The sequence below is a fragment of the Aotus nancymaae genome, unplaced genomic scaffold (assembly GCF_030222135.1).
Source record: "Aotus nancymaae isolate 86718 unplaced genomic scaffold, 86718_ANA_hifiasm-v0.15.2.pri h1tg000022l_1, whole genome shotgun sequence".
Taxonomy (NCBI): Eukaryota; Metazoa; Chordata; class Mammalia; order Primates; family Aotidae; genus Aotus; species Aotus nancymaae.
The window spans coordinates 8,212,840-8,239,160 of record NW_026988435.1 but is presented as its reverse complement, the minus strand read 5'-3'; the positions used below and the strand labels follow the sequence as shown (position 1 = coordinate 8,239,160).

Below are 26,321 nucleotides of genomic sequence, written 5' to 3'. Positions count from 1 at the left end.
ACAACAGAAATATATTTTCTCAGAGTCTGAAGGCTAGAAGGCCCAGATCAGGATACTTGCATGGTCATATTCTGGTGAGGGCTCTTTTCATGGCTTGCACATGGCCGTGTTCTTGCTGTGTGCTCACATGGTCGCCATTTGGTGCATGTGCATAGAGAAAGAGAGAGGCCTTTACTCCTTCTCCACCTTTTCCTCCCTTTCCTCCTCACTCTTCCTCACTCCTCCTCAGTCTTCCTCACTTTTCCTCTGTCTAGACACATCCTACTGGAATAGAATTTCACCTTTATGACCTCATTTCAACTTAATTACTTTGTCAAAGCCCTGTCTTCAAATACAGTACCATTGGGGATTAGGGCTTCAATAAATGAATTTTAGGAGGACAAAATTCAGTCCTTAACAATTTAGATGATATATTTTAGTGTTCCTAAATGATTTAATGTAATTTTAACTTAATAGGTTTATATTAACTTTACATTTTGACAGTTTTGACTGACGGTGAGTCTTTTCTCATTCTCACATTAATTTACCTTGGTTAATTAAGGTCCAACATTTTATAGTATATACTATATCCCATTTAGAGTAGAGTATATGCTCTTGAAAGTGCTGCCAGATTGTTAGAACAGTCTAACATCTTTCTTTGGCATCAGCTTTGTCCTCTTCAACTTCCTTTATATCATAGCATGCTTCTGGCCTTGGCTATTGCTTCTGTCAGAGTATTCCTATAATTTCTGTAAATGCTCACTACAGTAATGTTTATTTATGCTCTTCAAAATAAGAAAAGGGTTTCCACGAGCCATAAAAGATTGCTGGCCTTAATCTTCTGCTTCTTAGACCATTTTCTGTAAGAGTTTAGAACTGTTCTAAGAGAGGGTTTTTAAGATCCAAGAAAACACTTTTATTTGTTTGCAGCAGCTTCAGCATTATCCTTACCACCATTATGTTAATGGTGACTTGTTAGAACACCAAAAAAGAAAGAAAGTGAAAGATGTAGTACTTACTGCTTTGTGGCCTGGTAGAACCCACAGATTTGCTGAGTGCCTATGATAGCACTCACAGCATAAAAGAGACATTTCATTTTAATAGGGCAATGTAATGTACTTGTTTTATATATTTTAAGGAAAATATTTTGAAGAGAAATAGTGTTATGATGAATTAGCAGTGCCTGACATAACATTAAACAATGTAAGAAGGTATCTAAATTTCAGTTGATTTTGTTTATGTCCCTTTCAGGGTATTGTAGCAAACCTAATGGAGGTGTTGCCCACAAGGACTTTTATTATGTTAGCTTTGGGCTCAGCTAGACCAAGCAATGCATTGGTAGTTGAATCTGTGTGAATGATGGAAGCTATAATGAGAACAGAATCTGAGAAAGTAGAAAGCTTTTATTCTAAGGAGATAAACCCAACCCATAAATAGGAAGCAAATAAGGTTGCAAGTAGACATGGACAGAAAACAAGAAAAATGTGAGGTTGTCAGGTACCTATTTTTTATGTGGCACCAGAGTAGTGGTTTGGTAATCAGAGAAAGGTAATAAAGCTGGTTGGAGACTTCAGGGAAGAGAAAATTTAGAGCCAGGGAACAGTGTTTTTACTAACGTTCCTCCTTTTTTGGTCTGTAGTGATGATTTGGAAAGGTCTGTCTTACTTGGGGCCAGCATAGTTAGTAATAGTTTTTACTTTCCAGTTAGTGAGAACTGCAAGATCTAGAAGAGAAATAAGTTCACAGAGACAGTCTCCTTTAGCTTTTTTATCTGTATGTGTTCCTAGAAACATTGGAAAGATGTGTGAGTGAGTACCTGGTATTGTCATTTGGAATTGTCAAGAACTGTGAAGAGTGAGATTTTATCCGTTTGCCTGCCACAGTTTCTCAGATGCTGGCAGAAGACATGAAACTCTTGAGTCAGAGATAATGGACTTTATAAATTATGGCACAGCAAGCAGCATGAGTTTCATGTGTATGATAGTTCCCTTTGCTCCAAGTCTCATATAGTTGACATTGTAGCCCAGGTGGATGGATGCTACACTTAGTAGGTTTTCATCACAGTTATGGAGCTCCAAGTTTAAGGAACCCTAATCTTTTATAATGGTCTGCAAGCATATCTGCCTCGCCTTTGCCCTAAAGGGAGACAGTATCTTTATTATACTGAATGTAAACAGGTTCTCTGCTCTGGAGGAGGACATCATCTGTTTTTTGAGGCTGCTTCCTATAAATATTTTTGAAAAGATAAAGTCAACTAGGGCTTTTTGAAAAATTGTAGAAATGTGAGAGACCCATGGAAAATTGTCTCCCAGTAGGAAGTGATTAGTGTGAAAAGTCTTTTGGGCTCTGAGTGTTCTTGGCTTTTTTATTCTAGGTTTTTTAGCTTATATATCAGGAGTCAGCAAACTTTTTTCCATAAAGGGACAGACATTAAATATTTAAGGCTTTTTAAGCCATATTTTTTCTGTATGAACTCTATACTGAACTCAGTTGTTGTAGCAGGAAAGCAGCCATAGACAATACATAAATGGATGAACCTGCTGGTGTTCCAATAAAACCTTATTTATAGACATTGAAATATGAATTTCATGTAATTTTCACATATCAGAAAGTAGTTTTTTTTTCCAACCACTTTTACCTCATGGATGTACAAAAATGGGTGGCAGGCCAAATTTGGCTTGCAGGTAGTAGTTTTAGATGATGGATTTTGTTAATATAATATGTTGTTTTAATATAGCATTCTTGCAACATAGCAATTGATGTTTCTAAAATGTTTTCTCATAAATTACCCCAATTTGGCTTCAGAGAGCATTATCATCTCCATTTTATGGTGAGGAAACTAATATATTGAGAAGGAAGATGACCTGTTGACTACCCAGATTCATAAAACTAGTTAAGTGACAAGAGTCAAGACTTACTGTATTCTGGACTCTTTTCCCATAATATGGTACAGGTTAAATATTCATAATCAGATTATCATGTTATATATCTTTTGTTGCCAGAATATTCATTTATTGCCAGAATGCTTAGAGCCTTATAAATAATAATAATAATAATAATAATGCATGATGGTTTCTAATTTTCTTTATTACTATATTCTCTCTAGCTATTTTAATATTTAATAATTAGTATTTTCACAAAAGCTGGATATGGGAGGTAAAGAGCGTTAGTTAACAAAATTTGGTAAAAAATTGGCAGTTGAATAGTACAGACATTCATACACGGTATTTTTCATCTTTTCAAATATAATAATTGATTTTATTTTCAGAGGTATAAAATAAAATAAACAGTATAGAACATCCCTCCCTCTAGTCAGCTGTGTTAATGCTGAACTAATATTTTAATTTATCCAGTAAGTTTTATGCAAATTTTTAAACTTGAGATGTTGAGAACATTTTCTTTAGTAATGTCTGGATTGCTTCCCTGTCAGGTGGTTGAAGATTATGCTGGAAGATGGCAGGTCCCTTTGCCACAGCTTCAGGTTCTTCAGACTGCACTTTGTTGTTTTACAACAGCCAGTGCATCATTCCCAGATGAATGTGAGCACGTACAATATGTTTTGAGTAGCCTTGCTGTGTAAGTACTTTTTACTTCTTATAAATGCATTATTTTTCTTGATGTGTTTGAGAATTTGTTTTTGATAATTTCTCTGAAGAAGAAACCTTTCCTAAAATACTCCTTCAAAAAGAAATGTTTATTTTTTCACTTAGGTTTAATTTTGAACATGTAACCATAATTTTAATTTAAGTTTTAAGAGTTACGTGGAATTTTGATATACAGATTCTTCTGGTTACTATAAGCACTTTACTTTCCTTTTTAATTCTCCAGATTGCCTTGGGAAGCTCTAATGGTAAGTCCCAGAATACAGCAGTTTAGGCTGTGATAGTCAGTAGAGACACCTTAAATCACACCAGAAAGAGGTTAGGAAAATCCTGGTTTTTTTTTTTTTTTTTTTTTTTTTTTTTTTTTTGTTGTTGTTGTTTTGTTTTTTGAGACAGTCTCCCTCTGTCACCCAGGCTGGAGTGCAGCAGTGCGATCTTGGTTTACTGCAACCTCTACCTCCCAGGTTCAAGTGATTCTCATGCCTCAGCCTCCAGAGTATCTGGGACTACAGGTGTGCACCACCATGCCTGGCTAATTTTGTTATTTTTAGCAGAGATGGAGTTTTACCATGTTGGCCAGGCTGGTCTCAAATTCCTGACAAGTGATCTGTCTGCTTGGGCCTTCCAAAGTGCTGGGATTATAGGCGTGAGCCACCACTCCCGTCTGAAAATCCTGGATTAAAAAAAATGCTGATAGAGAACTTCAAATTAAAGATTAAAAACTGAACAATTCTGATTATCCTTTCTGCCCTCCTAGGAACCTACCAAAGTTATAGTTAAGAAGTAAAAGAGAGAAGAGTGTGAAAAGAAATAGTTAAAGATTATCAGTGAATGAAGGATTTCTAGTTTTCTGGGGGACAGAAAGCAAATAGAGGAATGGTCATTGAAACACAGTAGAGCAAGTCACAGCTTAATCTGTTATTTATTTATTTATATCTCAGATTATACTCACACCACAACAGTGAGTTGTAAAATCATTTATCATTACAAATTGCAATAGAAAGTATCAGAGTCTGTCTCATAGGATAAGTATTATGTGAAACGTTTTTATGTATGTATAAATTAGGGAATGAGATATTTTGGGGAGAATGTAGATAAAGAAATTAATTACGATTTTTCCATTTAGCTCAATCACCAGGCCTTAGGGTCAGGTTGGGGTGAGGAAACAGCATTAGAGGTTAAGTGCCCCTAATCTGAGAACCCAAAATGTGACATCTGAAATGCTCCAAAATTTGAAACTCTTTGAGTGCTGACATGATACTCAAAGGAAATTCTCATTGGAACATTATGTATTTCAGATTTCTGGATTAGGGATGCTCAGTCAGTAAGTATAAAATACAAATACTACAAAATCTAATACCTGAAACACTTCTAATTCTGAGCATTTCAGATAAGGCATACTCAACCTATACTACTTTTTTATTTCCTCTATATAAATTAAATAACCTGGAGTAATGACCTTTGTATTCTGGCATTTACAGATTCCACATTGAGACTGCTAGCTAATTACTTAATTACTCTAAAGAAAAATTCATCAGTCAAGAAACTCCAGACTCATGCTCATAGGGCTCCTAGTTATTTACATATGGCCTTATTTTTACATATTAATGAATAAGAATCGTTAGATATTTTAAAATGTCTTCAACATTGAAAACATGCAATGAAAAAGTGAAAAATAATTTTGAAAGAAAGTGTTAATGTTGAAAATAAATTAAAAATGAAATATAAAGGAAGATGTAAAGCTAAAGAATTAATTCAGAATGGAAAACAAAGCCAAAGAGAAATTTAAATGTTTCTGTGTACGTTGTACCTCTTTAAAAATTGATTTGTATATATTAAAAATTGTAGGAGGAAAGAAGAGTTTAGAATATATTATTGAGACTTGTAAGAGTGAGGCAGTTTAAAAAAAAAGCTATATTTTTATTTTTTTCTAAGATGGAGTCTGGCTCTTTTGCCCAGGTTGGAGTGCAGTGGCATGATCTTGGCTCACTGCAACCTCCGTCTCCCGGGTTCAAGCGATTCTCCTGCCTCTGCCTCCCAAGTAACTGGAATTATAGGCACCCACCACCACGCCTGGCTAATTTTTGCATTTTTAGTAGAGATGGGGTTTTACCATGTTGGCCAGACTGGTCTCAAACTCCTGACCTCAGATGATCCGCCCGTCTCAGCCTCCCAAAGTGCTGGGATTAATTACAGGCATGAGCCACCACACCTGGCCTAAAAAAAAACTATACTAAAAACTATATATATATATTTATTTTGTGATGCCTGAAGGAATATATGAATGTATTTGTATTTGAACTTTTTGATTATACCTGACAAATCTTACTCAAGCTTAAGTATTAAAAAAACAAAAACAAAAACAAAACAAAAAAAAGGGCAGAGTGCTTTATTAGATAACTAAGCCATAGAAAAGCAAGAACTGGGACTAGTTACAGGATTTTTTGAATCTAGAGAATAAAATACCTCAACAGTAGCTAGATGAGCTAATATCATCTAGGAACTGTTTCTTTCCATCTTTTCCTCTTTGGGCTTTATTTTTTTCAGGGCTGTTGACAGTTCTAGGATTAAGCTCAGTTTAACCAAGGAGGAAGAAACCCCTTCTCTCTACTTCAGATCCCAAAGATACCTTGAGAAGAACTCTGCCAGGCCTCAGTTATGTGCCTACTGCTTAGATTAGTCACTGTATTAAGAATGTCGTAAGATTTTGGGCTGGTCCATGGCTAGGGGAAAAGAGAATAAGTCACGTGCTGCATAAAAATGTTTCATATGAGATGGTGGTACCGTAAGATTATAATGGAGCTGAAAAATTCTTACTGCCTAATGAAGTCATAGCCACCATAAAGTAGTGTGACACATTATTCATGCTTGTGGTGATGCTGGTGTAAACAAACCTACGGCTCTGCCTATTATATAAAAGTATAGCACATAGATTTATACATATAGTACATAATACTTGACAATGATATTATTCGTTTATGTATATGCTCTACTATACTTTTTATTGTTATTTTAGAGTGTACCCCTTCTACCTATTTTAAAAAGATTAACTAAAAGAGCCACAAGCAGGTTTTACTGAAGGCATTCTAGAAAAAGACATTGTTATGATACAAGACAACAGCTTCATGCATGTTCTTGCCCCTGGAGAACTTCCATTGTGACAAGATGGAGGTGGAAAAAAATGATATTGATGACCCTGATCCTGTGTAGGGCTAGGCTGTTCAGTATGTGTCTTAGTTTTTAATAGCAACAATAAAAATATAGAATACTAAAAAGAAAAAATTTAAAAAATAGAAAAAATTTAGGGAATAAGGATACAAGAAAATCTTTTTATATAGCTGTACAATTGTGTTTGTGTTTTGAGCTAAATGTTACAGTCAAAAAGTTAAAAAAATTAAAAAGTTTATAAAGTAAAAAGGTTACAATAAGGTTAATTTATTATTGAAGAAAAAAAATTTTTTATAATATAGTATACCCTACATACATAGTATTTATATTTCTGTATTAGTGTATAGTCATGTCAGGGCCTTCACATTCATTCACCATTCACTCACTGACTCACCTATAGCAGCAACATCACTCTTGCAAGCTCCATTCATGGTAAGTGCCTTAAACGCATATACAGCTTGTGTCTTTTATACCAGGGGTGTCCAGTCTTTTGGCTTCCCTGGTCATACTGGAAGAAGAAGGATTGTCTTGGCCTGTACATAAAATACACTAACACTGACGATAGCTGATGAGCTAAGAAAAAAAATTGCAAAAAGATTACGTAATGCTTTAAGGAAGTTTATGAATTTGTGTTGGGCCTCATTCAAAGCCATCCTGGGTTGCGTGCAGGCTGTGGGTTGGAGAAACTTGCTTTATACTGTATTTTTACTGTTTTTTTTTCTGTGCTTAGATACACAAATACTATTGTGTAACGGTTGCTTATGGTATTCGGTACAGTATCATACTACACAGGTTTGTAGCTGAGGTGTGTAGTAGACTATACCATTTAGGTTTGTGTAAATACATTTAAAGATGTTCACACAAGGACAAAATCACCTAATGATGCATTTCTCAGAACATATCCCCATCATTAAGCAACATATGACTCTACTATGTTGGCTGCTCCATCAGAACCATAGAAATGTAGGAGAGATAAGCAGTTGCTCAAAGAATTGGTTATGTAGACAAAAATAATAAACAAAAATAATACTATAAGGAATATTTTTATATTATTTTGCAGATTACGAAAACTGTTTCAGTTATTCTCTGCTGATTTTTGAGGAAAATAAGTATTAAAAGAAATTATTTGTAAGCAGTAAGTGTTGTTATTGTTTCAGTGCCTATTGGAATTTTTTTTCCCCTTCATCTATATAATCTTTTTTTTTTTTTTTTTTTTTTGAGACGGAGTTTCGCTCTCGTTACCCAGGCTGGAGTGCAATGGCGCGATCTCGGCTCACCGCAACCTCCACCTCCTGGGTTCAGGCAATTCTCCTGCCTCAGCCTCTTGAGTAGCTGGGATTACAGGCACACGCCACCATGCCCAGCTAATTTTTTGTATTTTTAGTAGAGATGGGGTTTCACCATGTTGACCAGGATGGTCTCGATATCTTGACCTCATGATCCACCCGGCTCGGCCTCCCAAAGTGCTGGGATTACAGGCGTGAGCCACCGCGCCCAGCCCATCTATATAATCTTTGTTAACTTTAGTGTTGTTTTGTGACAATTCTCTTAAAACTTTCAGTTTCTTTGGTTTAAAATGTCATTTATTGACTTCTCTTTCATTGCCTACTAGCTGGTATGGTTTGGCTGTGTCTCACGTAAATTTTATCTTGAATTTTAGCTCCCATAATCCCCATGTGTCATGGAAGGGATCCTGTGGGAGGTAATTGAATCATGGTATTGGGTTTTTCCCATGCTTTTCTCATGGTAGTGAATAAGTCTCATGAGATCTGATGGTTTTATAAAGGGCAGTTCCCACGCTCTCTTGCCTGCTGCCATGTAAGATGTGCCTTTGCTTCTCCTTCGCCTTCTGCTGTGATTGTGAGGCCTCCCCAGCCATGTAGAACTGTGAGTCCATTAAATCTCTTTTTCTTCATAAATGACCCAGTCTCTGGTGTTTCTTCATAGCAGTATGAAAATGGAGTAATAACTAGCTTTTTTACTACTGCCCATGTAAAAAATAATGTGTTAAATAGAAGCAAATCTTATCTAAGATGTTCAGTGTAAGGCAAAAGAAATGTATTATCTTGATGACTTATTAAATAGTAAGATTTCTTTAAAGGAAAACTTTTTGCATTTTTTTAATTTACTTTACAGCGAAGTTAATTGTATTTTCCATACGAGAAGAAAAATGGGGAAATAGCAACATGTTGGTTCTACTAAAAGAGTAGTAAGTTTACAACAGTATATTATTTTATTCAAATAAATATTTAATCAAAATTTTTCTAACAATTACTGTGTAATTATTTATTCTGTAAAACTCTGCTTGCTTCTAGGGATAAAATAGAATATAAGATAGATGAATCCTTGTTCTCAAAGATGTTACCAGAGCTACAGAGCTAGAGAGCTACATAATTGTAGTTAGGAGAGAATTACAGGGTGCAATGAGAGGGCATAACAGGGACTTGACCTGTCTTGGAGGTCAGTGAAAATGTGCTGGGTGAGCTAACTTGCTGTACTTCGAAGGAATGACAGGAATAACTTAGATGAAGGAGTAGAAGTGCCTCTTCGGGATGGCAAACAGAAGGTTTAAGGCACCTGGATATTATAGATTTCAGTATGTTTAGTATCTGTTTTTACAGTTCTTTTGATTTATATGATGGCTTTAAATTTTTTATTTGCTTGACATATGAAGCTTATTAAATAATGTTATAAAATTTAAGAAGGAAATTTTTTCTTTTATATATGTATAACATTTACAAATAAAATATGTTTTATGGAAAAGTTGTAAGTTACTGTATTCTCTGGCTGTACTGTCTGGTATATATATCCACCTTAATAAAAGCATATATCTACTTTGTAATTATACATATGTGTTGATTTTCTGTCTGTCTGCTGGGAGACTCAAAAAATTAGAGTTTTGCTAGCGTTCTTTATAGGGAAGGAAAGGGGATTCTGCTTTTTTTCATACCTGAGTATTATTTCAAATGTTACAGAAATAAAAAGTCATGTAGTGAATTGTCTTAAATCAGCTAATTATAATTCTAACTTTACCTGGGTTGACTCTCCTTCTAAGATGTATTTTCTAAAGAAATGGAGATTTTGCTTTGTGCATATGGACCTCAAATTCATTCTCTGTATATAAGAAAACCAAAGCCTGAGAAGTTGGGAGACTTTTGCACATTGAGTTAATTAAGTTCTTACTGGTTTTTTCCTTTTGCCTTGTTTTAGATTGGTTAAATACTGATTCCTTTGTTCCCAGATAGAACAAAGCCAAACACCCTGAAACTAAGTGGACCTTCAGGTAGAAAACATAGACTTTATAAGTTTTACATAAAAGAAAAGCAAATTTTAATGCTGCCTTCACAGCCTCCTTTTACCCAACAGAAAGTAACTGTTCATAGATTTCAGCTTTCCAGGCCAAGGTGAGTGATGGGATAGCAGGTATTTGCCTGATGACCACTAGATCCACAGGAATCACCGGAGGAGGAACTAGTTCAGCTAGTAGTGTTTTGTGTGTGCACTGGCAAAGACTAAAGTGTATGCCAAGTTGTCTAAGAGAGAAGATGAAAGGGTCTTGTCTTCAGGGAGCTAAGTGGGTATAATCAGTCTCTTATTTGGAGTGGCTAGATCTTCTTGGACTAGACCACACATGTAATGGTAGATCACCAATCCTTTCTGATTATTTTGCTAAATTGTACTGTATTTCAAACACAACTTTTGTGCCGAGTCTAACTTCAACTGTTATTAACTCTACTGTATAATAACCACATTTTATTCAGTTGCATTTATAATTTAACTCTAGGCTTTCAACTAGTTTAGGAAATGTCTTGGAAATCAAAGGAAGAAGGGCTAATTATAAAGGTACCTTTGTTTTTTGGCGGGGCTGGGGCCCACAAAAGGTGTTTGTTTTGTAGGGCCCAATGAGTATTGCCCATCTCCATAGCATATAGCACTCATACTACTTCCTGAGTCTTTAATTATATTGACAAACACTTAATTCAACACCTTAACCAATTTTGTATCTGTTATCTTTACTGATCATTTGTGACATGTCAACTTAGTCACTTTAGAGAAAAATCTAGGCTGTCTAACCTTCTATTTCTTTGTCTTCTCTCTGAGGAAGAGACTTTTTTTTTTTTTTTTTAGAGGCAGTTGGTGGTCTTAATTCTTTTCTCTTACTAAACTTCATGAGATGGTTTTGTTTTTCCTTATTACACTAGAATAGTTTGTCTGTAGGATTTGTTGTAGCTAAAGTCAATATTAAAAAACCCTTAGTGTATTTGTTTATATTGGCCATGGTTAGAAACTTTGTATTGCATTTGGTCTTAGTTGTGACTAGTATCTTTTCCCCTGTAATTTTGGTCTTTATTGCTCCTTTTATTGATTTTGGAGTAAAGTGGTTGAGAACTATAGTTGTTTAATGGGCAAAGAGATTACTAATTGGCATATTTGTGTTGGCAGGGATGGAAAGGGATCAGGGGAAAAGAAATACCCTAATTCCCACCCACATTAGTATATATCAGAATCTAGAGGACTGTACATGTGTAGTTTTGGAAAATGGTATTTATTGTTTTTCTAAGCTAAAGGAAGGAAAGCTTTATAGTTCTCTTGGTCAGTGTGGATAAAAAAAAATTAGAAAAAGGCAGTAGACTACAAGCTACTATTAGGAAGATCTTTATTCTTTAAAAGTTATTCTTTAAAAGATATATATAGTCATTATGATGGTGTAAGTACGTTTGAAATTTTTTATTTTGAATGACTTAATATTGTGCTAAGTCAGATCATTAAAAATGATCAGAACCGTTTAACTTCTTTTCCACTAATATTTTTGGTTTATAGAACTAGACTACAATGTTATACTGTCAGCTTTCACTGTGGAATGAAGAAAAAAAATACATGAAATGCTTCTGTAATTATAAAATGGACAAAATTTTGCTCACTGCTTCTTACAAAGGAAACTTGTGAGAAATATCCCAGGATTAAGGTACTGGAAGAATTTCTTCTAAGTTTGCTGTATAAGAAGCAATGAGCAGAATTATAGAATTCAAAATATTTAAGCAAATCATATATTTTTAATAATTTATTGGTTGAAGCCCATTAGCTATAGTTTTGTTAAGCTGTGGTATCTTGAAAAGGTTTTCCCTTTTAATTTTGGAATTGAGATAAGGAACAATTTGCTCCTTGTTTTGTAGGGAATAATTTTCAATAAATTCACTTTTGTTTCCCTTTTTATTTTTCCCTCTCATGAATCGGACTATCAGTTATGTTAAAGAGAACCAATACCAATGTTTCTCCTGTGGAGCACAGTGATAAGCACATGTTTACATGTATGTGTTAAGGATAGAAAGGGGTGGGGAGAAGGGAAGAGACAGGAATGTGAATGTATTATGTACTAAGAGAAATGACAGAGATCACTCCCTCCTTTAGTCCTTTGTTGTTTTTTCTTTTCTTGTTGTTTTCTACATCCTCAAGGTATGCATGCAACATCAGTCTCTCTTCATAAAACGCTATCATAGTTTGTAGACATTTCACATTAGCTTCTTTTGCAAGAACCAAGTTTGCTTCATCTATGTCTTTCCAATTCATTAAAAACATAAATCACCACAGGAATCTGTCACTCCTAGTGATCTTTTCTGGTTCCAGTCTTATCTCAAAGCCCTGAGCAATAAATACCATTGCTCTCTTATCTTTTTTGGACTTGATACTGTCAGCACTGTTTGAGAAATTGGATTTTCTCGCTACTTTCTAACTTCTCCCTAGGTTTATTTTAACCCTCCTTCGTCATTTTACACTTTTGAGCTAAAGGCAATCCAAGTTTTTCTTAGATTCCCAAGTATTGTGCTCCTCAGAAAAGCCTTTTCACTTTAGTTGATATTCTACTTGCCCCTTAATCACATGCCTGTCTAGCACCTTCTCTGAAGAACTGCCAGCTGTGTGCTTGGTTTTCTTTCCCATGTTGCACTATTCCACCTGAAGGACTAAGGCCACTGTGTCCCAGATTACCTCCAATTCGTTTTTTCCCTCTGGGCTATCAGTAGGGGCCTACCCGCCCAGGTCTAGGGCTTGGCAGACTTACCTTCATTTTCTTTTTGATTAAGATATATTTCAGTAAAGATTCAATTAGGTAAATATAAACATGCTAGGTAATTCAATAGAAGGAACTTATTCATAGAATCACTTTAAAAGGTATTAGATGATCTGGGAGAATAGATGGGAAATGGTGAACCTAGACTTTGGCAATTGTGGCAAGTTGCTGTCAGCTCTAGAAATGGAGGGACAAAGGAAAAAGAAAGTATTGCTAGAGCCCAGAGACAGGAGACGGTTGAAGAGGGGAAGCAGCACTGATTTGTATGAGAGAGTACCTCTGAAGAGCTATAACTACTGCTCTAGAGGATCCTGAAGCAGAGGGTTAAGGGGAAAAAGACCCTCATTTCTCTTTCCTCCTGACTTCAGATTTCTACCATTGACTTCCTTTAGCCAAACCTAACCAGAGGCCAAAGACCTTTGTTTTGAAAGACATTTCCACTGATTATTGAATTTTAGGTTGGCAATTTTTTTTTCTTCTCATACTTTAAAGAAGTCCATCCAGTGTCTTCTGGCCACATTTTCTTCTGATGAAAAGTCTGCTTTTCATCTGGTTCCATGTATATAATGTACCCTTTTAGGAACTTGCTTTTAAGATTTCATCTTTATCACTTTTTCTTTTAATTTTTGGGTAGGTAATACATGTTCATGTTTCAAAATTCAAAAAGTATGGAGTATACAATGAGATACCCTTGCCATTTACATCTACCTGTCCCCTAGTTTCCCAGTTTCCATTTCTTTTTCTTTTTTCTTTTTTTTTTTAAAATAGAAACAGGGTCTCCATGTTGGTCAGTCTGGTCTCGAACTCCCGACCTCAGGTGATCCACCCGCCTCAGCCTCCCAAAGTGCTGGGATTATAGGCGAGAGCCACCACGCCCGGCCCCCAGTTTCCATTTCTGTAGCCATCCAATGTACTTATTTTCTTGAATTTTCCTTTCAGATATTTTATGCATATATAAGAAAAAATTCATATTCTCATTTTAGACAAATGCTAGTATACCATATACACTGTTTTGTACCTCCTTTTTCCACTTAGGTATCTTTCCTCATCCATACCTTTCTGGTCATCATATTAACTATAGAGTATTTCACTTTTATGTGTATATCAAAATGTAATTAACCAGCCCCTTACTACTGGTTATTTAGCTTTTATTTCAATCTTTTGCTGTTATCAACAAACCTTTAATGAATTACCATGTATGAGTGGAATATGTACAGGGTATTTGTATATTCCAGATGTATCCTAGGAGCAGAGTTAATTGCTGGATCAAAGAGTATAATTTATCACTTACCATACATTTATACAAAGAATGTAATTTTTCATTTTGGTAGATACTGCCAAATTTCTTCTGTAAAGGCTGAACCAATTTACATTCTTGCCAGCAATGTAAGAAAATACGTTTTCTTACACCTTTGTCGACAGTGTTTTTTTAAAATAACATTTTATTATGACAATTTTCAAGTATACTTGAAAGTAAAAGTAGTAGAAGCAACTGTCACTCAGCTTCAACAATTACCAGTATATTATCAATCTTATTTTATCTACTTCTTCACTCCTTACCCATTACTAGTTTATCTTTTTAATGTGAAGCTTTATTAAAAAGTATAAATTCATATACTCATTGTCAGTTTTTATAATTCAGTGATATTTAGTAAATGTATACAGTTGTGCAACCATCACCGCAATCCAGTTTTTCATTTTCATTACCCCAGAAAGTTTTCTGCTTATTTGCAGTTAGATCCCAGTGCCTACCCAGCCCGAGGCAACTACTGCTCTGCTTTCTATCTCTATAGAGTTGCTATTTCTAGACATTTTATATAAACAATATCACACAATATGTAGTCTTTTGGATACTTTCACTTAGAGCAAGTGAAAGTATTTAAAAATAGTCTTGTGAAATAGTCATGTAAAATAGTCTTTTAAATGACTGTTTTTCACTTAGAATAACATTCTTGAGGTTCATCTATATTATAGCATTTATCAGTAGCTCATTCCTTTTTGTGCTGCATAGATTCCAGTATATGGGTATATTACATTTTATTTATTTGGTACTTGATGGCTATTTGGATTACATCCAGTTTTGGGCTGTGAACATTTATGTATGTGTCTTGTGTGGCCACATCTTTTCATTTCTCTTAGGTAGATACCTAGGCATAGAATTGTTAGATATATGATTATGTTTAGAGTTTTGCAAAACTGCTACTGTATAACTAAAGCAACTGTACTTTTAAAATTCTAACCAGTTTTTATAGAGGTTCCAGTTTCTTTACATCTCCACTAATACTTCTTACTATGTTTTTCATAATAACCATTCCAATGGTTATACAGTAGTATCTCAATTTGGTTTTAATTTGCATTTCCTCAGTGCTGTCGTTGGTAAGCATCTTTTTGTGTGCTTTGCTATTTTGTATTTTCTTTGGCAAAATCTATCAAAATTTTTGCCAATTTTTAAATTGTATTATTTGTCATCTTATTGAGTTCCAAGAATTCTTTATGTATTCTGGATATACATTCTTTATCAGATATGTGATTTGTAATTTATCTCACTCTATATCTTGTCTTTCCATTTTCTCATTGGTGTCTCTTGAAGTTTATTGCTGGTTTTAAGAAATTTGGTTGTAATATGTTTTGTGTTATCTTCTTCATGTTTCTTGATTTTAAGCTTCTTGGATCTGTGGGCTTATAATTCTTGTCAACTTTTGGAAATTTCTTCAAAAAACTTCTTTTAGAAACCACTATTATGTTTTCTTCAGGGATGCTACCTGAACGGCAACAACAGCTGTCCTATAGCTTATTGACAGCTCTAGTCATTTTTTGTCTTTCTCTTTTATTTTAAATAGTTTTCCTTTGCTATATTTTTGTTTACTCATTATAATATTATCTTCTATAATGTCAAATTTGCTGTTAATCCCATACAATGTATTTTTCATTTCAGACATTATATTTTTATATGCAGAAGCTTGATGAAGGTCTTTTGTGTCTTTCATTTCTGTACTTAACATGGCTAGTCTTTTTTCTGCCACTGGGGTTCATAAACTATGGCCTGCAGGCCAAATCCTAAAACAATATCTGGCAATCCAGTCTCTACCCTAAACCCAATATAATAGTGCAAGAATTTGAAGCCAGTGGTGCACTTAAGATTATGATAGCAACCCAAGCAAAACCCATATTCAGTTTAACTTTTGACTGGTTTTACTCATATGCTCCACAATAAAGCCCTAACGAGAAAAAACATGCCTCTTTCTAGGCATAAATGCTGTTTACCTCAACCTCTACTATCTTTTTTTTTTTTTAAATAATTTCAACTTTTAGTTTAGATTCCGGGAATGTGTGTGCCAGTTTGTGGCATAGATATATTGCTGAGGATTGGGATATGAATGATCCCATAACCCAGGTGGTAAGTATAGTAACCATTTGTTTGTTTGTGTGTGTGTGTGTGTGTTTGTGTGTTTGAGACAGTGTCTCATTTTTGTTGCCCGGGATGGAGTCCAATGGTGTGATCTTGGCTTACTGCAATCTCTGCCTCCCGGGTTCCAGCAATTCTCCTGCCTCAGCCTCCTGAGAAGCTGCGATTACATATGCCTACCACCATGCCCGGCTAATTTTTCTATTCTCTCCATGTTGGCCAGGCTGGTCTCAAACTCCTGACCTCAGGTGATCCACCTGCCTCGGTCTCCCAAAGTGCTGGGATTACAGGCCTGACCCACTGTGCCTGGCCATTAGTTTTTAAATCCTACCCCTGCCCCACTAGCAGTCCCTCATATCTGTTGTACCATCTTTATGTCCATGAGTGCCAAATGTTTATCTTCCACTTATAAATTAGAACATGTGGTATTTATTTTCTGCTGGTGCGTTAATTCACTTAGGATAATAGCCTTATATAATGAAGTCCAGTTTTCAAAAACCAGAAATTATAGACACATTAAAAAAAAGAGAGAGAGAGACCTACTATTAAGAGATAAAACAATCAGTAGAACCAGATCCAGATATAAAGGCTATAGTGGAAAAGACAGATAATAACGTTTGAGCAGATTGGAAATTTCAGCACAGAGATGGAAACTTTAAGAAAGAGTCAAATGGAAATTCTGGAAATACAGTTACATAAAGAATTGCTAAGGCCTTCAGATTCCTTGGTAGACTTGATGCAGCTAAAGAAAGAATGAATGAACCTTGAATGTAGATTCATAGAAATACCCAAACTAAAAGGCAAGGAGAAAACAGAACAGAATGTCTAAGAATTTAGGAAAATGTAAAATGGTATAACATATCTACTAGAATCTCAGAAGAAGAAAAAAATGAGGCGGAATAAATATTGACAAAATAATGGCCATGAATTTTCTTAAAATAATTAAAAGGATCCAACTACAGATCCAGAAATTAGAACCCAAGTAGGTGAAAGTAACCAGAAAATAACCCAAATAAGAATGAAGACAATGTATAGCAGACATCTCTTAGAAATTGCAAGCCAGAACACAATGATGTGATAACTTTAAAGTGATAAAAGAAAAAGATTTATTAATTTCTTCTTTTTTTTGAGACCTAGTCTCCCTGCCAGGCTGGAGTGCAATGGTGCAATCTCGGCTCACTGCAACCTCTGCCTCCCAGGTTCAAGCTATTCTCCTGCCTCAGCCTCCTGAGTAGCTAGGACTACAGGCATGCAACACCAAGCTCAGCTTTTTCTGTTTTTAGTAGAGATGGGGTTTGGTCATGTTGGCCAGGCTGGTCTCAAACTTCTGACCTCAGTGGATCTGCTTGCCTAAGCCTCTGCTGGGATTACAGGCGTGAGCTACCACACCCAGGCAAACTTTCAGTTTGAGAAAATATATTTCTAAAGTAAAAGAAGTATCTAAACAAAACCTGAGATAATTAATTTCTGACAGACGTGAACTACAGAAAATGCTAAAGAGAGCACCAGATTCTAGACAGAAATTAGAGCTGAAAATGGTAAAAACCAAAGGTAAATATCAAGTTAAGTTTTTCTTATTTTTAAACACTGCAAAACATAATTGATGGTCTAAAGCAGGGGTTGACGAAACAGCTTTTTTGCTTTGTTTTGTTTTGTTTTGTTTTGGGACGAATTTTGCTCTTGTTGCCTAGGCTGGAATGCAGTGGCGCAGTCTCGGCTCACTGCAACCTCTTCCTCCCAGGTTCAAGCGATTCTCCTGCCTCAGCCTCCCAGTTTGCCAGGATTATAGGTGCCTGCCACCATGCCCGGCAATTTTTTGTATTTTTTGTTTGGAGATGGGGTTTTGCCATGTTGGCCAGGCTGGTCTCGAGCTCCTGACCTCAGGTGATCCACCTGCCTCAGCTTCTCAGAGTGCAGGGATTACAGGTGACAAAACAGCTTTTAAAAGGGCTAGATATTTTAGACTCATGGACCCTAGTGTCTCTGTTTCTAACTACTCAACTTTGCTCTTGCAGCAAGAAAGCAGCCATAAACACTACATAAATGAATGGATAGGTTTTGTTTTAACACAATTTTTATAGAAACTGGAAGGAAGCCTATGGGCCATATTTTCCAGATGCCAGGAATAAAGCAGAAATTGTAGTGAAATAGTATTATGTTTGTAGCATATTTAAAATTAAATGAATGACAAAAATAGCACATAGGTTATTATACCTAAAGTGCCATAATATTATTTGAGGTTAGGCTGGGATTTTTAAAGACATGTATATTTGTAAACCCTAGAGTAACCACTAAAAACAGGTGGATGTTTTAAGCCAAAGTGGACACAAAATGTAATCTTAAAACTGCTCAATCCCAAAGATGGTGGAAGAAGAGGTGAAACAGAACAATCAATAGACAGAACAAACAAAACTATTAAAGATGATAGGTTTTAATCTAAACATATTAAAAATTACATAAAATTTGGCCAGGTACGGCAGCTCACACCTGTTCCCAGCACTTTGGAAGGCCAAGGTGGGCAGATCACTTCAGGCCAGAAGTTTGAGACCAGCCTGGCCAACGTGGTGAAACCCCATCTCTACTAAAAATACAAAAATTACCCAAGTGTGATGGTACATGCCTATAATCCCAGCTACTCGGGAGACTGAGGCACAAGAATCGCTTGTGAGAGGCACAAGAATCGCTTGAACCCAGGAGACGGAGGTAGCAGTGTGCCGAGTCACACCACAGCACTCCAGCCTGAGCAAGAAAGCAAGACTCTGTCTCAGAAAACAAACAAAAATTACATAAAATTTAAATGGTCTATGCTTATTAAAGACAGGATTTTCGTTGATAGAAAATCAAGGTCCAACTAACAAATAACATATCCATGCCCCCCTTCCCTTTTTTAGGTAAACAGATACATTTTTCTACCCTGCTTTTTTAACTTAGTATTATATCTTGGAGATCACTCCATAGTGACACAGACTATTCCAGATTTATTTTTTACAATTTCTAGTATTCTGTGAATTCTATTGTGTGGATGTAGCATAGTTTAGTCAATTTGTCTTCTACTGGTATGTGTTTGAGTTATTTCCATTCTTTCCCTGTTGTAAATAGTGCTATGATTAATATCCTTTTGGATACCTCTTTTTGAATTTTTGCCAGATTTTGGGGGTAAGTTCCTAGAATCTGGGTCAAAGGATGAACATATTGTAATGTTGCTAAATATGCCCAGTGTTCCATCCATAGGGCTTGTACCATTTTGTATTCCTGCCCACAAAATCTAGCCTTGTTTATCTCTGACTTCATCATCACAATTTATTCTGTCAATCTTTTTTTTTTTTTTTTTTTTGACTAAACTAATAAATGAGAAATGGCATCTTGGTGTATTTTTAATTTGTATTTTTCTTATTGTGACTGAAGTTGATATCATTGTGTGCAAACATAATGTTGATTTAATTATAGAGGCTTTACAAAATATGATATTGTCTAGTCCCTTTTCATTGCTCATGTTGTTTCATTTTCCTTAGATATTCAACTTTGTAATGAAATTGCCTACCTCCAGAAAAACTTGGACATACTTTTACTGTATGCAAATTTGGAAATTAGTTAAGGAGAATTTAGCTCTTAACTTATTGAAGTATATAGTTTATATACTTTATCTTCCTCCAGTAAAATGAAATTGGAACACTACTGCTGAATGAATGCTAACTCATATGTTACTGATGTGTTTTTGCTCTATTTTTAAAAAAGCTCAGATGAGATTTTTTAAAATTTTTTTATTTAGATTCTGGGGTACATGTGCAGATCATGCAGGATTGTTGCATAGGTACAGACATGGCAATGTGGTTTGCTGCCTCCATCCCCCCATCACCTACATCTGGCATTTCTCCCCATGTTATCCCTCTCTGACCTCCCCACCCTACACTGTCCCTCCCTTGGCCCCCACAACAGACCCCAGTGTGTGATGCTCCCCTCCCTGTGTCCATGTGTTCTCATTGTTCAGCACCTGCCTATGAGTGAGAACATGCAGTGTTTGATTTTCTGGTCTTGTTTCAGTGTGCTGAGAATGATGGTTTCCAGATTCATCCATGTCCCTATGAAGGAAACAAACTCATCATTTTTTATGGCTGCATAGTAATCCATGGTGTATATGTGCCACATTTTCCTTGTCCAGTCTATCATTGATGGGCATTTGGGTTGGTTCCAGGAATTTGCTATTGTAAACAGTGCCACTATGAACATACATGTGCATGTGTCTTTATAACAGAATGATTTATAATCCTTTGGGTATATGCCCTGTAATGGGATTGCTGACTCAAATGGAATTTCTATTTCTAGGTCCTTGAGGAATCGCCACACTGTCTTCCACAATGGTTGAACTAGTTTACACTCCCACCAACAGTGTAAAAGTGTTCCTATTTCTCCACATCCTCTCAAGCATCTGTTGTCTCCAGATTTCTTAATGATCGCCATTCTAACTAGCATGAGGTGGTATCTCAATGTGGTTTTGATTTGCATTTCTCTAATAATCAGTGATGATGAGCATTTATTCGTATGTCTGTTGGCCTCATATATGTCTTCTTATGAAAGTGTCTGTTCATATCCTTTGCCCACTTTTGAATGGGTTTGTTTTTTTCGTGTAAATCTGTTTAAGTTCTTTTTAGGTTCTGGATATTAGCCCTTTGTCAGATGGCTAGATTGCAAAAATTTTTTCCCATTCCGTTGGTTGCTGGTTCACTCTAATGATTGTCTCTTTTGCTGTGCAGAAGCTCTGTAGTTTAATTAGGTCCCATTTGTCTATTTTTGCTTTTGTTGCCAACACTTTTGGCATGTTAGTCATAAAGTCCTTGCGTATGCCTATGTCCTGAATGATTTTGCCTAGGTTTTCTTCTAGGGTTTTTATGGTGTTAGGTCTTACGTTAAAGTCTTTAATCCATCTGGAGTTAATTTTAGTGTAAGGTGTCAGGAAGGGGTCCAGTTTCTGCTTTCTGCACTCCGCTAGCCAGTTTTCCCAACACCATTTATTAAACAGGGAATCCTTTCCCCATTGCTTGTTTTTGCCAGGTTTGTCAAAGATCAGATGATTGTAGATGTGTGGCATTGCCTCCAGGGCCTCTGTTCTGTTCCATTGGTCTATATCTCTGTTTTGGTACCAGTACCATGCTGTTTTGATTACTGTAGCCTTGTAGTATAGTTTGAAATCAGTTAGTGTGATGCCTCCAGCTTCTTTTTGCTTAGGATTGTCTTGGCTATGCGGGCTCTGTTTTGGTTCCATACGAAGTTTAAGGTGGTTTTTTTCCAGTTCTGTGAAGAAGGTCATAGGTAGCCTGATGGGGATAGCATTCAATCTATAAATTACTTTGGGCAGTATGGCCATTTTCATGATATTGATTCTTCCTAACCATGAACATGGAATGTTTCTCCATCTGTTTGTGTCCTCTCTTACTTCCTTGAGCAGTGGTTTGTAGTTCTCCTCGAAGAGGTCCTTTACATCCTTTGTTAGTTGTATTCCTAGGTATTTTATTCTCTTTGTAGCAATTGTGAATGGGAGTTTGCTCATGATTTGGCTCTCTGTTAGTCTGTTATTGGTGTATAGAAATTCTTGTGATTTCTGTACATTGATTTTGTATCCCGAGACTTGGTCGAAGTTGCTTATCAATTTAAGCAGATTTTGGGCTGAGATAATAGGGTCTCTAAATATACAATCATGTCATCTGCAAATAGAGACAATTGGACTTCCTCTTTTCCTAACTGAATACCCTTTTTTTTCTTACCTAATTGCTCTGGCTAGAACTTCCAATACTATATTGAATAGGAGTGGTGAGAGAGGGCATCCTTGTCTAGTGCTGGATTTCAAAGGGAATGCTTCCAGTTTTTGATATGATATTGGCTGTAGGTTTGTCATAAATAGCTTTTATTGTTTTGAGATATGTTCCTTTGATACCTAGTTTATTGAGAGTTTTTAGCATAAAGGGCTGTTGAATCTTGTCAAAGGCCTTCTCTGCATCTGTTGAGTTAATCATGTGGTTTTTGTCTTTGGTTTTGTTTACGTGGTGGGTTACGTTTATAGACTTGCGTATGTTGAACCAGCCTTGCATATCTTGAATGAAGCCTACTTGATCATGATGGATAAGCTTTCTGATGTGCTATTGCAATCGGTTTGCCAGTATTTTATTGAAGATTTTTGCATTGATGTTCATCATGGATATTTTTCTTTTTCTGTTGAGTCTCTGCTGGGTTTTGGTATCAGGATGATGCTGGTCTCATAAAATGACTTGGGAAGGATTCCTTTTTTGTGTGTTGTTTGGAATAGTTTCAGACAAGTTCACAGCAAATTCTACCAGACTTACAAAGAGGAACTGGCACCTCTTTGTAAATCTGGTAGAATTCGCTGTGAATCTGTCTGGAGCTGGTTGGTAGGCTATTAATTGCTGTCTCAACTTCAGCTCTTGTTATTTGTCTGTTCAAGGTTTCAACTTCTTCCTGGTTTAGGCTTGGGAGGGTGGAAGTGTCCAGGAATTTATCCATTTCTTCCAGGTTTACTGGTTTATGTGCATAAAGTTTGTAGTAATCTCTGATTGTAGTTTGTATTTCTGTGGAATCAGTGATGATATCCCCTTTATCGATTTTTATTGCATCTATTTGATTCTTCTCTCTTTTCTTTTTTATTAATCTGGCTATCGGTCTATTTTGTTGATCTTTTCAAAAAACCAGCTCCTGGATTTATTGATTTTTTTGAAGGGCTTTTTGCATCTCTATCTCCTTCAGTTCTGCTCTGATCTTAGTTATTTCTTGCTTCTGCTAACTTTTGAGCTTTTTTTTGATCTTGGTCCTCTAGCTCTTTCAATTTTGACAATAGGGTGTCGATTTTAGATCTTTCCTCGCTTCTCATGTGGGCATTTATTGCTATAATTTTCCCTCTAGACACTGCTTTAAATGTGTCCTAGAGATTCTGGTACGTTGTGTCTTCCTTCTTGTTGGTTTCAAAGAACATCTTTATTTCTGCCTTCATTTCATTGTTTATCCAGTCTACTAGATTCAGGAGTCAGTTGTTCAGTTTCCATGAAGCTGTGCAGTTCTGAGTTAGTTTCTTAATTCTGAGTTCTAATTTGATTGCCCTGTGGTCTGAGAGACTGTTTTGATTTCCGTTCTTTTGCATTTGCTGAGGAGTGATTTACTTCCAATTATTTGGTCAATTTTAGAGTAGGTGCAATGCAGTGCTGAGAAGAATGTATATTCTGTGGTTTTGGAGTGGAGATTTCTGTAGATGTCTATTAGGTCTGCCCGGTCCAAATCTGAGTTCAAGTCCTGGATATCCTTGTTAATTTTCTGTCTCGCTGATCTGTCTAATATTGACAGTGGAGTGTTAAAGTCTCCCACTATTATTGTGTGGGAGTCTAAGTCTCTTTATAGGTCATTAATAACTTGCTTTATATACCTGGGTGCTCCTGTATTGGGTACTTATATATTTAGGATCGTTAGCTCTTCTTGATGCATTGATCCTTTTACCATTATGTAATGCCCTTCTTTGTCTCTTTTGACTTTGTTCTTCAAAGTCCATTTTATCAGAGACTAGAATTGCAGCTCCTACTTTTTTTTGCTCTCCATTTGCTTGATAAATCTTCTTCCATCCTTTTATTTTGAGCCTGTGTGTGTCTTTGCAAATGAGATGGGTTTCCTGAATACAGCACACCGATGGGTCTTGACTTTTTAATCCAATTTGCCAGTCTGTCTTTTGACTGGGGCATTTAGCCCATTTACACTTAATGCTAATATTGTTATGTGTGAATTTGATCCTGCCATTTTGATGCTAGCTGGATGTTTTGCCTGTTAGTTGATGCATTTTTTTCATTGTGTCAATAGTCTTTACCATTTGGTACGTTTTGGAGTGGCTGGTACTGGTTGTTTCTTTCCTTGTTTAGTGCTTCTTTCAGGAGCTCTTGTAAGGCAGGCCTGGTGGTGATGAAATCTCTCAGCAATTGCTTTTCCATAAAGGATTTTCTTTCTCCTTTGCTTATGAAGCTTAGTTTGGCTGGATATGAAATTCTAGATTGAAAGTTCTTTCCTTTAAGGATGTTGAATATTGGCCCCCAATCTCTTCTGGCTTGTTGGGTTTCTGCGGAGAGATCCGCTGTGAGTCTGATGGGCTTCCCTTTGTGGGTAACCCGACCTTTCTCTCTGGCTGCCCTTAACATTTTTTCCTTCATTTCAACCCTGGTGAATCTGATGATTATATGTCTTGGGATTGCTCTTCTTGAGGAATATCTTTGTGGTGTTCTCTGTATTTCCTGGACTTGAATATTGGCCTGCCTTGTTAGATTGGGGAAGTTCTCCTGGATAATATCCTGAAGAGTGTTTTCTAGCTTGGATTCATTCTCTCCGTCACATTCAGGTACACCTATCAAATGTAGATTAGGTCTTTTCACATAATCCCATATTTCTTGGAGGCTTTGTTCATTTCTTTTCACTTTTTTCTCTATTCTTGTCTTCTCGTTTTATTTCATTGAGTTGATCTTCAATCTCTGATATCCTTTCTTCTGCTTGGTTGATTCAGCCATTAAAACTTGTGTATGCTTTGCAAAGTTCTCATGCTGTTTTCTCAGCTTCATCAAGTCGTTTATATTCTTCTCTAAGCTGTTTATTCTAGTTAGCATCTCATCTAACCTTTTTTCCAGTTTCTTAGTTTCTTTGCATTGGGTTAGGACATGTTCTTTTAGCTCTGAGTTTATTACCCACCTTCTGAAGCCTGTTTCTGTGAATTCATCAGATTCATTCTCCATCCATATTTGATCCCTAGCTGGTGAGGAGTTGTGTTCCTTTGGAGGAGGAGAGGCATTCTGATTTGTGGTGTTTTCATCCTTTTTGCGCTGGTTTCTTCCAATTAGTGGCTTTATCTACCTGTAGTCTTTGTAATTGGTGACTTTCGGATGGGGTCTCTGAGTGGACGTCCTTTTTATTGATGATGAAGTTATTTCTTTCTGTTTCTTAGTTTTCTTTCTAACAGTCAGGCCCCTCTGCTGCAGGACTGCTGGAGGTCCACTCCAGACACTGCTTGCCTGGGAATCACCCACAGGGGCTGCAGAACAGTAAGAGTTGCTGCTGGTTTCTTCTTCTGTTACCTTCGTCCCAAAAGGGTACCTGCCAGATGTTGGCCTGAGCTCTCCTTTATGAGGTGTCTCTTTGGGTATATGGGGGTCGGGGGGAGCTGCTTGAGGAGACAGTCTGTCCCTTATAAGAGCTCAAGTGTTGTGCTGAGAGCTCCGTTGTTCTGTGCAGAGCTGCTGGGCAGGTACTTTTAAGTCTGCTGCAGTGGAACTCATAACCACCTCTTTTCCCAGGTGCTCTGTCCCAGGAAGGTCGGCTTATATTTATAAGTTCCTTTTGTGCTGCTGCCTTTTTTCATAGATGCCCTGCCCCGCAAGGAGTAGTCTAGTTACAATCTGCCAGCAGAGGCGTTGCTGAGCTGCTGCAGGCTCTGCCCACCTGCTGTGTGAACTGCCTTGATAGTGGCGGACTGCCTTGGTAGTGGTTGTCGCCCTTCCCCGCACTGAGCTGAACTGTCCTGGGTCCAGCTGTGCTTGCTGCAGAGAGTTTCAGATTGCTTGTTTTGTGGGGGTGGTACCCACTGAGCCAGATCGCCTGGCTCCCTGTCTCTGACCCCGCATTTCAGTTGAATGGGAAGCTCTGTCTCGCAGGCATTCCAGGCACCAGTTGAAAGGCCACCCAGATTTGTGTGAGTTTCTGTGTGCCAAGCCGGCACCAGCTGAAACTGCTGTGCTGAAAACTCATGGCACCTTTTTCCCGGGAATCTCCTGGTCTGTGGGCAGTGAAAATTTGTTTGGAAATGCGGTGGGCACTCACCCTCTGCATTGTTCTTGCTGGGAACTGCACTCCAGAGCTGTTCTTACTCGGCTGTCTTGGATCTTCCCTGGAGATTATTTTTATTAGTACTTCAAATTGTCAAAATTCTTTAGCCTATATATTTACTGATTTGCATCTTAGACCTTTCTTTCCAATTCAATTTTCCATGTTTTGGTAAATAATTATATTTTTCTGATTGTTTATACATTGCTCTTTATTAGTATTTTATAGTTTATTATGATTAGCTAGATAC

The 26,321-nt window shown here is 36.6% G+C and overlaps 1 protein-coding gene and 1 pseudogene across 6 annotated transcripts in view; one reads left to right on the top strand and one right to left on the bottom strand.

The window, feature by feature from the left end:
• ZNF654 (zinc finger protein 654) overlaps positions 1-26,321 on the top strand; it is an 88,950-nt gene that overhangs the window by 22,152 nt on the left and 40,477 nt on the right. For 4 of the 6 annotated variants that reach the window (XM_012454647.3, XM_012454645.3, XM_064380009.1 and 1 more), the window contains exon 2: positions 3,410-3,555. The exons of the other annotated variants lie outside the window; for them this stretch is intronic. In XM_012454647.3, coding sequence (XP_012310070.2) covers positions 3,410-3,555 — 146 coding nt within the window. The remainder of the gene's footprint in view (positions 1-3,409; positions 3,556-26,321) is intronic. 6 annotated transcript variants of the gene reach the window in all.
• LOC135276384 (chromobox protein homolog 5-like) lies at positions 11,753-12,823 on the bottom strand (annotated as a pseudogene).